At 40.8% G+C, this 16,503-nt stretch overlaps 1 protein-coding gene across 2 annotated transcripts; it reads left to right on the forward strand.

Moving 5' to 3' along the window:
• Positions 1-2,526: 2,526 nt before the first annotated feature.
• Positions 2,527-3,226, forward strand: LOC144681383 (trafficking protein particle complex subunit 4-like). Of its 2 annotated transcripts, XM_078542979.1 has the most exons (2): positions 2,527-2,699; positions 2,850-3,226. In XM_078542979.1, exons 1-2 carry the CDS (start codon positions 2,527-2,529, stop codon positions 3,055-3,057), a joined length of 381 nt encoding a protein of 126 aa, XP_078399105.1. In that variant the 3' UTR covers positions 3,058-3,226. The 2 variants fall into 2 exon arrangements, with proteins under 2 accessions (XP_078399105.1, XP_078399104.1); XM_078542978.1 differs by having other exon boundaries at positions 2,527-3,226.
• The last annotated feature ends 13,277 nt before the right edge of the window (positions 3,227-16,503 follow it).

Below are 16,503 nucleotides of genomic sequence, written 5' to 3' on the forward strand. Positions count from 1 at the left end.
AAATGCTCAAATTGCATACAACTTCCATATATTTCATGTTTTTCATTTATTTACAAATCCAACCTGACCATTTTTCTTATTTCTAAGAGGATACCTCCTTTCTTGACCCAAACTTCCAGAAACTGGGGAAGGATCTTGACCCATTTTGGCCTGAGTCTGAGGAGAAGTTTTCTCCAAACAAAAACTAATTTTGACCTTGACCTTCAATTAGATTTTCCACTTTATCATACATGCCTATCTGATTCTGATTTGGGTCTGAACTGGTTTCAACTTGTGTTGGAGTAACTATTGTTACTTTACTTGTATCACAATTATCTAATTCATCAGACTCATTTGATTCTTTCCAACTTCTTTCTTTTTCATGAACCCCTAAAGGTAAAACATTATCTATATATATAAACCTAACCTTTCCACGACTAAACATCTTGACCAGAAATGTGTGAGGGCCACATATTTTCTTGACTCTTCAACAACTTATGATGATGTTCTTTCACCTCAATCTTCTGGTTCAACCTCAGACTTCTTTCACTCACTGTACCCCCATCATGGTTCTCTTTCTGACTGGTTGTTTCTCTTCTACTGACTGTGCAAAATGTGGTTTCAGCAATGAAAACCTTTATCTAGGCTGTCTTCTAAGAAACAATTCAGCTAGCATCCTGTCAGTAATGGTGTGAGGTGTGTTATGATAAATAAACAAAAACTTCACCAATTTGTGATCCAATGAATCAGACGTTTCTTCTAATTTGTATCTAGCATTTGTTTAACTAGAGCACACTTAATAATTTATATTGTGCACTCTGCTGCTCCATTTGAAGCAGGATGATTTGGTGGAACTCTAATTTGTTTTACCCCATTCATTCTCATAGATTTTACAAACTCTCCTGAACAGAACTGAGATCCATTGTTGGACACAATTTCCTCTGGGAACCCATAAGCAGCAAACAAACTGCACAAAATATATAGAGTTTTGCTAATTGTTCTTTGGTTCATCGGAAACCCCTCAACCCAATTCAAATGGCTATCACAATGTATAGCTGTTGTCCTTCAAGTTCTGCAAAAACTATGTGCAGGTTCTGCCACATTCTAGCTGTCCATTTCCATGGTTGCAAAGCTACTGATTGCACCTTCTTTTCTAGAGCTTGACATGCTCTACACTGCTTCACTGTACCTTCTACATCCTTATCTAACCCTGGCCACCAAAGATAGCTTCTCATTAAACTCTTTGTCAAACTCATTCCTAAATGTTGATCATGAAGATCACATAGCAACTGCAATCTGTACCCTTCAGGAATTACAACTCTGACTTCCTACATAAGACAACATTTATGAAGGAACAACTCATTCTTACACATTAAAAACAACCTGATTTTTAAATCCAGTACCTATGTTGGCCATCCATTTACGATGTAGTTGTATCGTATTATGAAATGGCACATGATGTGTGCCAGATGGATCAAACCCATAAGGGAAACTTGGTCACGCTATCACAAAGGTTTTGTCATTTATACTTATTACGAGAAGATGTGTGCACTGAATTCAGAGGTAATGAGTCCACCAAGACCTTCAGAGATTTTAAAAATTAAATTAAAATATTTATTAACAAGATAAAAGATTTCAAGCACATACATAAGACTACAATTACTCACTACTATAACAAATGCTAAAATTCCTAAGTAACCTGACTCCCAGTTACACACCTCCTTTAAGGCAACAGTCCAAAATAGATTTTCTATTTAAAAACAAAACCAGAAAGTTAACACAGTATCCACTTGACAGTGGAGTTCCAAATGGCTTTCTCCAACTTTAGTTATTGGACACAACAGACCTATGCACAAATGGCTCAAGTCTTCTTCAAGGCTGTTTCATACACTCATGTTAGATCTTTCAAGGTCCCCAAACATAGCCTATCATTCTCCTTTATATATGTTTCACTCTATTTGCTATGTAAATTCCATTGTTCCATATATCTTTAGAACTGTACCTTTCCCATAATATAAAACATTTCATGTTGCCAATATTGTCAGTAGTCTTTGGGAAAAATAAACATGCTCCTTAGTCTTACTTATCTGGTTAGTTGTAAATAAACTAACATTCCTTTGAAATCCAAACAATTCCTTCACTTATCTAAAAATGCAAATTCCCTTCACACCTTACATGCTAGACAGCATCCATATTTACCCATTAGCATTTCAAGTACATTTCTATACCTAGCTTCTTTTGATAATTTCAAGCTTGCAATCTACCTGACTCCAAATGCATTTAAATCAAACAGACAGAACCATCTACACTCACACCCATAAACCAACTTTACAACAAACCAGAAAAATATTATGAAAGTTATTACACTTTTATAACAACCCTTGCCAATATAGGTCCCTACATGTTGTTTTACCAATGTCATCTGCTGTGACTGGCAACTCATCTACGTGTGAAAAGGAAAATACCTCTTCCCTTTTGGGCTCTATCTCTGAGAGGGATTGTAATCTAGACATTGCATTGGCATTACAATAACCTTCCAATCAAGAGATGGTGGTTTTTAGTGTTTATGTGGTGAATAAAGCTGGCGGCCTGGTTTACCAGTATGACAATTACTCATCCCGCACCGATGTGGCAAAGACCTTCAGCTACCCGCTGGACTTTGTGCTGAAAGAATACAACGAGCGGGTTGTGGTTTCTTTCGGTCAGAGGGATGGCATCAAAGTTGGATATGCTGTGCTCTCAATTAATGGAATTGATGTAAATGGAAGGCTGTTTGCAATTGGATCCCAGTTATCACTGGACTCTGGAAGTTCTGGGATTGAAGTGCTAGAAACGGGCACCTTCAAAATGCACTGTTTTCAAATGCTAACAGGGATTAAGTTCATTGTGTTGGCAAACCTTCGACAAGCTGGAATTGATTCACTCCTATGGAAGATTTATGAAATTTATTCAGACTTTGCTGTTAAAAATCCATTCTACTCTCCCGAGATGCCAATCAGGTGTGACCTTTTTGAACAGAATTTGAAAGTAGCTTTGGAAATCACAGAAAAGGCTGGAACTTTTGGAGCAGGATCTTGATCTCATCTGGGAGGCTGTTTAGCTTTCAGTGTGTTTGCTGTATTTGGTTGTTATGTGTATATTTTGTTAATATTCAAAGGCTTTGGAAATATAAAATCTTATGGACCAGAACACTGAATCCAAGGGAAGTGTAATAAGTTCAAGGAAATGCAATATGTATATATGGGAAATAAACGTACTGATAAGCAGACAAAATCAATGCCCATCTCTGCATTCAGGCTGCAGCTAAAGTGGTTACTGGAGTCTTTGGATTCAAAATAGCCATCAGTGGCTTATGATCAGTTTCTGCTGTGAAACTACGGCCATACAAGTATATATGAAATCTTATTCCAAAAAATCAAAGACAATTCTTCACATTCTATTTGAACATATTTTCACTTAGTGGCACTGAGGGTGCAAGAGACATTATCCAATGGTCTAATATGTCGACTCTAACATTGTAGGGAAACTGTTGAAAAAATTCTGAGGGACAGGATTAACCTCCACTTGGAGAGGCAAGGATTAATCAGGGATAGTCAGCATGGCTTTGTCAGGGGGAGATAACGTCTAACAAATTAGATTGAATTTTTCGAGGAGGTCACTAGTTGTGTAGATGAGGATAATGCAGTTGATGTAGTCTACATGGACTTCAGAAAGGCTTTTGACAAGGTCCCGCATGGGATAATGGTCAAGTAGGTAAGAACCCATGGAATCCAGGGCAATTTGGCAAACTGGATCCAAAATTAGCATAGTGGCAGGAAGCAGAGGGTGATGGTCAAAGGTTGTTTTTGCAATTGGAAGCCTGTGACGAGTAGTGTACCTCAGGGATCGGTGCTGGGACCCTTGTTGTTTGTAGTGTACATTAATGATGTAGACGTGAATATAGGAGGGATGATCAGTAAGTTCGCAGATGACACGAAAATTGGTGGAGTCGTAAAAAGTGAGGAGGAAAGCCTTAGATTACAGGACAATATAGATGGGCTGGTAAGATGGGCAGAGCAGTGGTAAATGGAATTTAATCTTGAGAAGTGTGAGGTAATGCATTTTGGGAGGACTAACACGGCAATGGAATACATAATGAATGCTAGGACCCTAGGAAGTACAGAGGATCAGGGGGATCTTGGTGTACATGTCTATCATCCCTGAAGGCAGCAGCACAGGTAAATAAGGTGGTTAAGAAGGCATATGGGATATTTGCCTTTATTAGCCGAGACATAGAATATAAGAGCAGGGAGGTTATGTTGGAACTGTATAAAATGCTAGTTAGGCCACAGCTGGAGTACTGTGTGCAGTTCTGGTCGCCATATTATAGGAAGGATGTGATTGCACTGGAGAGGGTGCAGAGGAGATTCACCAGGATGTTGCCTGGGCTGGAGCGTTTCAGCTATGAAGAGAGACTGGATAGGCTAGGGTTGTTTTCCTTAGAGTAGAGAAGGCTGAGGGGAGAGCTGATAGAGGTATACAAAATTATGAGGGGCATTGATAGGGTGGATAGGAAGAAACTTTTCCTCTTAGCGGAGGTGTCAATAACCACGGGGCATAGATTTAAGGCAAGGGGAAGGAAGTTTAGAGGGAATTTGAGGAAATTTTTTTTCATCCAGAGGGTGATTGGAATCTGGAACACACTTCCTGATGAGGTGGTAGAGGCAGGAACCCTCACAACATTTAAAAAGCACTAGATGAACGCTTGAAATGCCATAGCATACAGGGCTATGAGCCAAGTGCTGGAAAATGTTGCTTTGGTGCTGCTTCATGCTCTCATCTAGACCTGGAAAAATTTCTTAATTTTGCTTCCAATTTCCACCCCTCCATCATTTTCACATGGTCCATCTCTGACACTTCCCTTCCCTTCCTTGACCTCTCTGTCTCAATTTCTGTTGATAGACTGTCCACCAATATATATTACAAGCCTACCGACTCCCATAGCTACCTCGACCACAGCTCCTCACATCCCATTTCCTGTAAGGACTCCATCCCATTCTCTCAGTTTCTTCTCCTCCGTCGCATCTGTTCTGATGATGCCTCTTTCAAAAACAGTTCCTCTGACATGTCTTCCTTCTTCCTTAACCAAGGTTTTCCACCCACGGTGGTTGACAGGGCCCTCAACTGTGTCCGGCCCATCTCCCGCGCATCCACCCTCACACATTCCTCTCTCTCCCAGAATCATGATAAGGTCCCCCTTGCCCTCACTTATCACCCCACCAGCCTCCGCATTCAAAGGAGCATCTTCCGCCATTTCCGCCAACTCCAGCATGATGCCACCACCAAACACATCTTCCCTTCACCCCCCACCGGCGGCATTCCGTAGGGATCATTCCCTCCGTGACACCCTGGTCCACTCCTCCATCACCCCCTACTCCTCAACCCCCTCCCATGGCACCTCCCCATGCAAACGCAGAAGATGCAACACCTGCCCCTTCACTTCCTCTCTCCGCACCATCCAAGGGCCCAAACACTCCTTTCAAGTGAAGCAGCATTTCACTTGCACTTCCCGCAACTTAGTCTACTGCATTCGTTGCTCCCAATGCGGTTTCCTCTACATTGGAGAGACCAAACGCAGACTGGGTGACCGCTTTGCAGAACACCTTCGGTCTGTTTGCAGGCATGACCCAGGCCTCCCTGTCGCTTGCCATTTCAACACTCCACCCTGCTCTCATGCCCACATGTCTGTCCTTGGCTTGCTGCATTGTTCCAGTGAAGCTCAACGCAAACTGGAGGAACAGCACCTCATCTTCCGACTAGGCACTTTATAGCCTTCCGGACTGAATATTGAGTTCAACAATTTTAGATCATGAATTCTCTCCTCCATCCCCACCCCCTTTCCGATTCCCCCCCCTCCTTTTTTTCCCCAATAATTTATATAGATTTTTCTTTTCCCACCTATTTCCATTATTTTTAAATGTATTTCCATTCATTGTTTTATTTCTACCTTTTAGCCTATTTCAATCTGTTCCATTCACCCCACCCCCACTAGGGCTATCTGTACCTTGCTTGTCCTGCTTTCTACTCTTAATTAGACATTCCTTAGATAATATCGCCATCTTCAACACCTCTTTGTTCTTTTGTCTATGACATCTTTGGGCTATCTCCACCTATCACTGGCCCTCTATCCAGCTCTACCTGTCCCCCCCCACCCCCCCCCCCCCTACCCCCCCACCCCACCCCCCAACCTCAAACCAGCTTATATTTCACCTCTTTTCTATTTTTATTTAGCTCTGTTGAAGAGTCATACAGACTCGAAACGTTAACTGTGTTCCTCTCCGCAGATGCTGCCAGACCTGCTGAGTTTTTCCAGGTATTTTTATTTTTGTGCTGGGAAATATGATTAGAATAGAGAGGTGCTTGATGGCCAGCATGGGCATGGTGGGCTGAAGAGCCAATTGCTGTGCTGTATAACTCTATGACTCAATGATATGAGAGATCACAGCACCTATTCCGTATGGAGAGGCATCACGTGCTAACTTAATGTTTTTGGACACAATGTAATGTACAAACATTGTACCATCTACCAATTTACTTTTATGCAACTGGAATGCCTTGTCACACTCTCTTGTCCAGTTTCACAGAACACCCTTCCTCAAGAGTTCATTTAATGGATGCAATAAGGTTGCCAAATGTGGTATGAATTTCCCATAGTGATTCACTAAGCCCAAAAAGGATCGAAGCTCAGAGATATTCTGAGGGTGTATTGCTTCCTGCTTGACCCTTATACTTGGTAGGATGTAATACGTCTTTGTCTACTCTGTGACCCAAATACTCTACAGAGTTTTGAAACATTTCACATTTGTGTTTCTTCACTTGAACTCCATGTTTTCCCCAAAAGTTGGAGCATCTTCTTCAGCCTGTCATCATGGGTCTGCCTGTTTGGAGCTGGAATAAATATATCATCCAAACAGCACACTACTCCCTGAGTTCCTTGAAAAATTTGGTTCATTACCCCTGGGAACATTTCAGGGGCTGAAGGAACACCAAATGGTAGCCTATGAAACTGAAAAAGACCCATGTGTGTATTAATAGTCAAATATGATTTTGACTCATCATGTAACTCAAAATGCAGATAAACATTTGTCAGATCTAATATTGCTTCCTCTGCCCCCCTCCCACCCTCTCCTCCAACACCCCTATCCCTCCTAAGCACCCACCTGGGCCTCATCACCCCTCCTGTCCCTGAGGCCTCCCAAACTTAGCTGGTCCTGGACTCCTGGGGCTTAGACTTTGGGGACTGCTTACAACCTCCTTCCTGGCCAATGCAGCTTCTGGCGCTAGTGGGACTAGAGATGCTGCCCAATCAGATTGGCATGAGGCATGACTTCCTCCTGACTGAGGGGTGGAAGTCCCACCTCAAGCCAATTAATGCTTGCATGGCGGGATGGGAAACCCCACGATCCGAACAATCCTGGCCCATATAGTCTTACACTACCATCTGACTTTGGTACTACCACTGAGGGAGTAGCCAAATTACGCTGTTCTACTTTAGAGATAATGTTCTCAGTCTCAAGATTTTCCAGTTCTTGCTCTATTTTCTCTTTTAGAGCATAGGGTACTGGGTGAGGCACACAATAAACAGGTCTTGCATTCCTCTGAACCTGTACTTTGGCTGTATAGCCTTGAATGGGTTTGCCGGTTTCTTGAAACACCTGAGGCTACTTGGCGATTATGTCGTCTTGCATTGTGAATTTTGCTTCTACGCTCATCCAAGTTTAACTTAAGGGCTGCTAACCTGTTTCTTCCTAACAAGGCTGGTTTTTCACCCTTCACTATAATGATGGGCAATTTTTGCACATTGCTCCTTCCATGTGACTAAAATGTCACTTCCAATTGTGGGGATTTCTCTCCTCCATAATCTTGTAATTCGATGTGTGATTTCTCCAGGTGATGCTGACTCACTGTTTGATGGTATAGTGATTCAGGAGTCACCCTGACTGATCCCCCTGTGCAGGACTCCATGTTTACTGGAGCTCCATCCAATCCTGTGATGTCCTGTGAGTTTCCACTGAACATCCCCGTGCTTCAGATCGTACGGGTCTCAACCAACCCCTCATTGACCTGGTGCTGTTCGACAACAATATACAGCAACTGCCGTTTCCTCCAGCCAGCCTTTTCTCTGTATACATTCTTTTGACATGCCTTGGCAAGATGACCCTTCTTCAGATGTGTGTTCCCAAATGGACAACTCTGTGCCCTATGTTGATCTAAGCACTGGTAACAGAACGTTTTAATACCTCTGTTACTACCAACCATTGTGGCCTTCTGCTTACTCAGATGCAGCTTATTTACTTCAGCAGATGATTGGTGGTTGTTAACTCTGACTTGTCTCGAGTCACGTTCCACCATGTCCATGGACAATGCTGTTTGGCAAGCTATGTCGAAAGCTAACTTTGGCAACGTCAGTAACTTATTGCGAATGCATTCACTTTTTAAACCTGCCACAAATCTGTCCTGCAATGTTCTCTCTTGAAGTTCTCCAAAATTACAATGATCGGCAGTTTCTTCAAAGCCACATAAAGTCTCCAATGTTCTCACTGGGGATTTGATTCCTTGTTCCAAACTGATAGCTTTCTAAAATCTCCAATGGCTTGGAATTGTAGTGCTGCTGAAGCTTTTGCAAAATGTCTGAATGCAGCTTGTCTTTTGGCTTTACTGGGGCGAGCAAGTTCTTGAGCATTTCATGCACTTCTGGGCCTGCTTCAGTCAGAAATATTGACCTTTTCCTTTCTGCCATTGCCTTATTAACAACCGGATTATCGGGAACATCGAGGATATTATTAACAATGAAACACATCTTGAGCCATTCCACCAAGGACTCTCGGTTATGGCTAACTCTCCCAGTCGCCCAATAATACCTGTTGATGCAGCCACCTTCAAACATCAGTCCACCCATGTGTACAAACAGTCTTTTCACTAAGACTGGATTTTTAAAACTACTTCTCAGCAAAAAAAATCCTCACAGGGCCCCTACAGGTTTGCTGGAAATTTTTCTAACCCAAAAATGTTCAGCTAGAGACGTCTACAATTCCCCTCATTGCAGACTGTGATATCTTTGCAGGACAAAAAGAGACTATGTGCAGCACAATTAATTCAAAAGAACCTAACTGAAAACTAGTTGATTCCAGTTTGACTATATATACATACATATACAAATGGCCACAAAAGGGTACAATTACAATTACAATCAATGTTACTCCAAATCAGAGGATATCCTGGCAGTTCTATTTCTTTCTATGTCCAAAGCATTCAAAACCTTTTACAGCCAATCCTAACACATCCTCTTGCCTTCTTAATGTTGTTGGTGCACTCGTGCTGTATTTAATATGAGTTCAAAAAGGTCATTTCCAAGCCCAGCAGAGTAATCAATGGGAGCAGATGTCAGCTGCTAACCTGGAGCTGACAGGAAACTCAGAAGATGAGTCAGGCCTTGTCCAGCTCAGTGTCTGCTTCAAAGCTGAAAGTGCTGCAAGCAAGTCACATGGCTGAGGTGTGTGGGAGGGGAAAATCCAAACAGGGGGCATGGATAACTAAACAAAATGGGATTAGCATATAATTTTACAATCTAAATCATACTCCCTATTGGCGTCCCCTCTAACAGTTACAGCTATTTATTTCTGTCTTTTGGGGTGCTGCAGTTGGTGTTGTTCATCATGTTGAAAGATATCTTCTAAGTAGTTTCTGTTTTTTGTATGCAGTGCCACAATCAAGCACTTGAAAGTCATTGAAAGTACAGACTGGATCTAGTTCCCTTAACATTGCCTCAGAAACGTGGCTGAACCCCACATTCACAGAAATAATCCCTGCTACACTCGTTGGATATTTCTCTTTTTCTCATGAGGAATCCTATAAATTACCCATTTAGTGGCTGCTGTTTTTATATTTTCTCTCCGTTACTCTTCAAAGGTCCATTTTCAGAATATATTTCACTGGTCAGACCATTAATCCATTAAAGAATTTTACAGCTACCACATCAGATTGTCTGCTAATTGCTCTATGTAGGATCTTGTTGTGTGCAAATTGGCTGTAAGGTTTTCCTACAGGGTAATAGTGACGATATTTCCAAAATATGTTTTTGGTTATGAAGTGGTCTGGGATGTCGTGAGGATGTGAAAGATACGATATAAATACAAGTTCTTTCTTTTATCAGTCTCTGTTTTTCAGCATTTATATGCTGATGCTTCACTAAGCAGCCTAATACTTCGCACCCCACCCCCTTCATTGGATGAGCCTGAAAGGAATGAAAGGACTAAAGATCAAAAGGAGTAGGCAGCAAAGCAGAAGAGAAAGAAATGAGGGGAAATGGATTATCCTGGATATTCTGGCTTGAAAGTGGAAGATGAGCTGATATGCCTGCAATATACTAGTGTGGATCAATGAAATCAGATAAGGAGAACTATTAATGTGAGTTTATGGAGAGAAACTATTGAAGAACATGAAGAAGGAAATAAAAGAGAAATACATTAAAAGTCATTCATGTTTATATCCAGGAATCTCCAAGGGACCAAAGGAAATGTTCTAGATCCCTGTTATGATCATCGCCTCTGAAGTTTGCACATCTTTGATCCCAACTGAGATCAGTCTATCAACAAGTCACTCACCATTCTGACTTGGAAATGCATTGCTGTTCCTTCACTGTTGCTGGGTCAAAATTCGGGAATTCCATACCTAACAGCACTGTAGGTGAACCTACACCACATGGACTGCAGCGATTCAACACCACCTTCTCAAAAGTAATTAGGAATGGACAATGAATGTTGGTCTTGCCAGTGATGCCCACTGCTTGTTAGTCATCTGAACCTAAGGGTTGAATGACTGCCTCAAATTCCCTAGCTACCTTTCTGTACCTCATATAAATGTTTTGTTCTTTTAATCTCAGCTACTGATGCTGGTTATTTAACATTTTTGTTATGTAATGATCAGGAGCTCACAGAATACCAAATGGGCTGTGAAAAATGACACGAGATCTCACAAAATATTTGGCTTCTTCATATGGTGAATTACAAAAGAATGACATATTCCATAAAATGTATGGGATAACACATAACAGGTGGTGACAGCAGTACAGTGTTACCACAGCCTCAAAACATGTTACTGGCTCAGAATACACCATAAAGTGTGACAGTATTTGTTATACACAAAAGCACAGTCATTTGTCTTGATGGTTCACTGTTTTCCATGTTTATTTTCTGCTGCTAGGCACAGTGACAGGCATTTATTCAGCTACTACTTGGGTACCACATGATTTGACCATAAGTGATAACATTTATTTCATTGGTTAATACAGAGAAATAAGTTAGCTCACATGCATTATATCACAGCAAATGCCAAGGATAAACCATGAAAAAAACAACAACAACTTGTATTTGTTTAAAACATGAAAATTTCACATGAACATTATAAAATGAGACATGACACCAAGCCCCTTAAAAGATATTAAATCAGATGACCAAAAGCTTGGTCAAAAGGCAGGTTTTAAGGAGTGTCTGAAAGGAGGTAAGTGAGATAGAGGGGTGGAGGGCTTGGGGGGGGGGATTCTAGAGAGGTGGTTGGCAGCTGAAGGCCTGGTCACCAATGGTGGATGATTAAAATGCTCAAGATGCCAAAGAAGGATGCAGATTTCTTGGAGGCTTGTGGGGCTGGAGGAGATTAGAGATTGGGAGGGGCAAGGCCATGGAGGGATTTGGAAACAAGGGTGAGAATTTTAAAATCAATGTGTTACACCTGGAGCCAGTGTAAGTTAGGGGACACAGGGGTGATAGCTAAATGGGATTTGGTGTGAGTTAGGACATGGGCAGCTATGGTTTGGATAACCTGAAGGCTATGAAGGGTTGAATGTGGAAGACCAACCAGGAGTATATTAGAATAGTTATCTGAAGATAGCAAACACATGAATGAGGGTTTCAGCAGCAGAAGAGCTGAGGCAGGGGCAAAGGTCAGGTGATATTCCAGAGATACAAACAGGCAGTCTTAATGCAGCATCAAGCATGTTAGAAGGATTTACAGGCTGATAGTCAACTTCTTAGGCCACGTTATGATTCAATGACCATCAAGTCCTGAAGTGGGACTTGAACCAGGGCTTCTAGCTTAGAAGCAGAGACCACCACACCACTGGACCTCTATTAACTTCTTGCTATGTTGTTATTTACACATGGTGATTTATGATCTTTTCCCTGAACCAGACATAAAATCTTATCTGTTCATTATTATATTATGAAAGATCTTTAAGATCCAACACTCAAGCTATTTATAGTCTGAAAGCAGATTTCTTTTGTCAGAACTATTATTTTCCTGTTGCTTTAATGCTGTTCTTGTATTTCAACCATGGATTAGACAAGGAATCACTCAAAACCCAATCAATGGCACTGAACAGAACTTATTTCCATTTAGCCTGAGGAAGGGAATTAAAAAGATTAAAGTTCAGGGAACAAAAGAAAAGCCATAAAGTAATTTCCAAGTAGACATTTACCACCATCAAATGAAATATCTATGCTAAGAATAAAAGTGACAGTGAATTGTTGTGACCATCAGCCTAAGGTCAAAAGGTTCATGTCTAAAGTGCAGTATAGAATGTGTTGGTTATAGTGAAGTCATTTACTCAAACTATTCAACAGGATTGTGTCGAAGTAGTGATTTGTTTGCTTTTGTTGTTGGGGACAGAGAAATGGCATCAAAACTTTTTAATGGTGATAATTCTTAGTGCACCAACTTGCAAAGTCATTCTTTGCTCTTTAGCTGTTTTCATACTTTATGGTATATATGTGCATCGTGAAAAAAATAGCATTGTTAAGCCCAGTAGCATCAGATTTGAGACATTCTCTTCATATTGTTGTGGAAGAGAATTCACTGTCAGCAATTGTTGACATGCAACTTGTTCTGCCAAAACAAATCTGCGTTTAGACTGAAAAATCAGAATCGTGAGCTGGATTTTTTGACTGCACGATGTGGAGTGGGAGGAAAAAATTGTGGCTGGAGCGTGGATCCAGAAGCCCCACCCCATCCCCCCATTTCTATCTCCAGCTATTTTCAGTGGTGCAGGAAAGGGGTCGGGTTGGGAAACCCCACATGCTGCTGTTTAGAAGTTGCCGGCACCCTTCTAAAAATAGGCATTTCAGAACTTCTGCAATTTTCCTGGAGGCAGCCGTGTTTTGGAAGCCTTTCTAAATCACACCTGCTGAGTGCTGATGTGAATCATGGATTGGAGGCAGGAAGAGTAAAAATGGTGTGGCACCCTTTACAGTTTATCACGAAATGCTGTAGCCTGAGTTATCTCTATGTTTACTAAAGTGTTATGACAGTGTTGTGATTGGAAAAGGTAAGTGACCATTAAATAATGTGGTTGCCACGTTGTTACTTCTGACAACTGGCAAGCTGTCAAGTGAAGAACAGTATCATAAAAGTGGAAAAGTCTTCAAATGCATTAGAATAGATCATCCACTGGATATAGTGCTATTTTGCATTGTACAAGATGGAAAGCGTAGCCCAATGTGAGATTAATTGCTGAAACTTTTCCCATGGTTTTCATTCATTCTTTAAAGAGTATCTCAGCCATCTATTTGGCTATTTCAAAGCTTTTACAGATGTCTGAGCTTTTGTCCGCCTTCAAAGACACTAATGGATTCTGTATTGCAGGGTTTATTTACACAGCTATTCAGGGGAGCGTGAGTTTGTTTATTTTGATAGATTTATGAGCTTCTAAGAGGACAATGATTTTAAGTGCCTACTTAAGTGATGTTTGTTTGTTTCAACACATTTATGAGCTTTTCAAAGAATTCCAAAAGTTATTATAGGGCTCGGGAGTTATCATTATAGGGTGGATGCTGGGTGATTGGGTGAGGGGTGAAGGGGGTGAGGGGGTGAAAATGGTGAGACGGTGAAGGGGTAAAGAGAGTGAAGGGGGTGAAGGGATGAAGTGGTGAAGGGCGTATGGTGTGAGGGGTTGAGGGTGGCAGGGATGAGGTGGGTGGGGGTGAAGGGGTTGAAGCGGGGTAAAGTGGAATAAAGGGGCGACTGGGTAGGGGGAAGGGTGAGGGGGGCTTTACACTCACCTGCGAAATGGGATGATATCTCAATGAATGGAGCTGGACTTTTTAACCTGTCCACTTCGTTATCAGTGTGCCTCTGCCTCTGCCTCCGGCCTGCCACCTCGACTTGAGTCCATCACTGCCTCCCATGGATGAAAATCCCACCAGCTGCCTCTGCCTGGATGGGAGGCAATTGGATATTTCATGGCGGTAATTTGACTGCCTCATTTCCTGTGACTACACTAATACTTCATTGGCTGTGATGTGCTTTGGGACATCCTGAGGTTGTGAAAGGTACTATTTGAATGTAAGTCTTTCTTCCTTGCAGCAGGTGTGAGCAGACAGTATCAGGAGTTGGAAATCTGTTCCAGCTAAACAATAGGTGTAGAAACCAAGCAGAGCACCCCACATTGGAGTTAAACTAACTTAGAATTATCAGGACAAACAACATATGCATGTTTTCATTTTTATTTTTTCAAGACAAAGTAACATATCGGTATCCGCCTTGTCAATACGCAAACATGACATTCAGATTACATTACACCTTATCCTACAGTGATACAATAAAAATAATTTAGAAATTTATGATACATTTATACCAAACAATACATCTAGTTAAAACAGTTGTTAATTCTTCTGAAAACTACAGCAAGATGAGAGTGTGCTGGCAATGAACATATCTCATTTATATAATTAACATCAGTTTACGGGATCAAGTCTAAGAAAAAAGCAAATTAGATGCAAATTATGCAAAGTTCATTTTTTAAAAATTGTGCAGGTACAACAAATGCAAAGCCCCTTTGTAGTTAACTCATTTGTGGTTACTGTCCCATCAAAGCGTAATGTTTTTGTGTCTAGGCTGCTTCTTGACCGAATTGGAAAATATGTAATTAATTGAATAGTCCATTGACCTATTGGTAACAGTATTAACTTCAGTCCTGGAACAGTCAAATGTCAAAATTCACTTGTGCTAAGCAGTTTTCAGCAGCTCACCAGCTCGAGCTGTAAAGTAGTAATATTCTGATTCACATGGAGCAATAACTAAGATCCTCATATCAGCTTATAACCAGTGATCAAGGGGCACTGGAAGTAGATGTAGAAGCTTGGTCTGCCTGGATATCTGGGTTAAAGGAAGCATGTATGAGCAAGAGGCCTTTGTGACAGTAAAATTAAAGCACAAGATGAAAACGTCTCAGCATGTTCCACAGGATGTATTTCTGAAGGGCAGTGACTTCTATGTCGCCAAAGTTAATTGTTAAAAATATAGTTTCGGATTTATAGCCTGCTCATTTGCAGATGGGATAGGCAATGAATAAATTAAATAAATGCATGCTGTTTCACTCAGCTACTTAATTATGTGAAAATGATTTAGCCAACCTATCCTATCCTGCCATGCACAAAAATATATGCAGCATCCTTTTACGTTTTCACCTTCAGCTGGAAACCACAAAAGCAGGAGGCATGTCACAGACACAATAGTGCCATTGCTGTTCCATGTTAAACTACTAGATGCAGCCTAGACTAGGGTAATTGCAGCAGTATGATGTCACTACTTTAAACATTACATTATACTTCCTCCTTCAGCTTGTAACTGAAAGAGCTACAGGCATAGGGTAAACCTGTCCCATATTAAACTGGCAACCCAGCCCAGACACGATAATTACAGCAGAATAATGTTAATGCTTTAAACGCTACGTTGTCGGGCAAACAGACTCTGTAGAAACTTTTCATACAGCAAGACACTATATTATATCTCAAAAATTGCTTATCTGTGATTTACATAATTTCATAACCAACACCATTTAACACTGTAATACTATCCAGTTTCTCTGTCGGAGTGCATGCATGCATGTAAGTGAGCTGGTAATCAGTTTAATACCTCACTTATAGGAATATATTCTGACACATTGTTATACTGTTGCAAACATTAACTTTGCATTACTTTTAAGGTTACTTAATCTTTTTAACAATAGACACCACCGAAATACATAAGTATCACTGTATCAACTGGACTTGATCATGAATGAGTAGCAAGTACCTAAGCAAATTGATATCTGAAATATGTCGGTAAGTACATGATAAAGTAGGCAGAATATATACACAGGTACATTTAGCATGCTATAAAATTGCCTTAATAATAGAGTAAAAATCAAACAATTTAAAATTAAACTTGGGTTTTGGTACAGGCACAAAGTAAAATAGATTACAGTAATGGGAAACATGCACATGGCACCAGCAATTAGCTGGAAGAGAAACTGAGGAAAATAGCCATTAGATACCAAGAAAACAGGGATACTCCCAAATTAGAAGATTGAAGAGTGGCTCGAAATCTTGATCATTGTAATCCAGAATGAATTTCAAACCTTTTTCTGAAATTGTGATGTAAAACCATGTATTCTTTAACTGAGCTACAATTCCCAGTGTAATAGTATGTGAGAAGATGATGGTGCAGTGGTAA

Source organism: Cetorhinus maximus, chromosome 6 (assembly GCF_964194155.1).
Source record: "Cetorhinus maximus chromosome 6, sCetMax3.hap1.1, whole genome shotgun sequence".
In the NCBI taxonomy this organism is placed as follows: domain Eukaryota; kingdom Metazoa; phylum Chordata; class Chondrichthyes; order Lamniformes; family Cetorhinidae; genus Cetorhinus; species Cetorhinus maximus.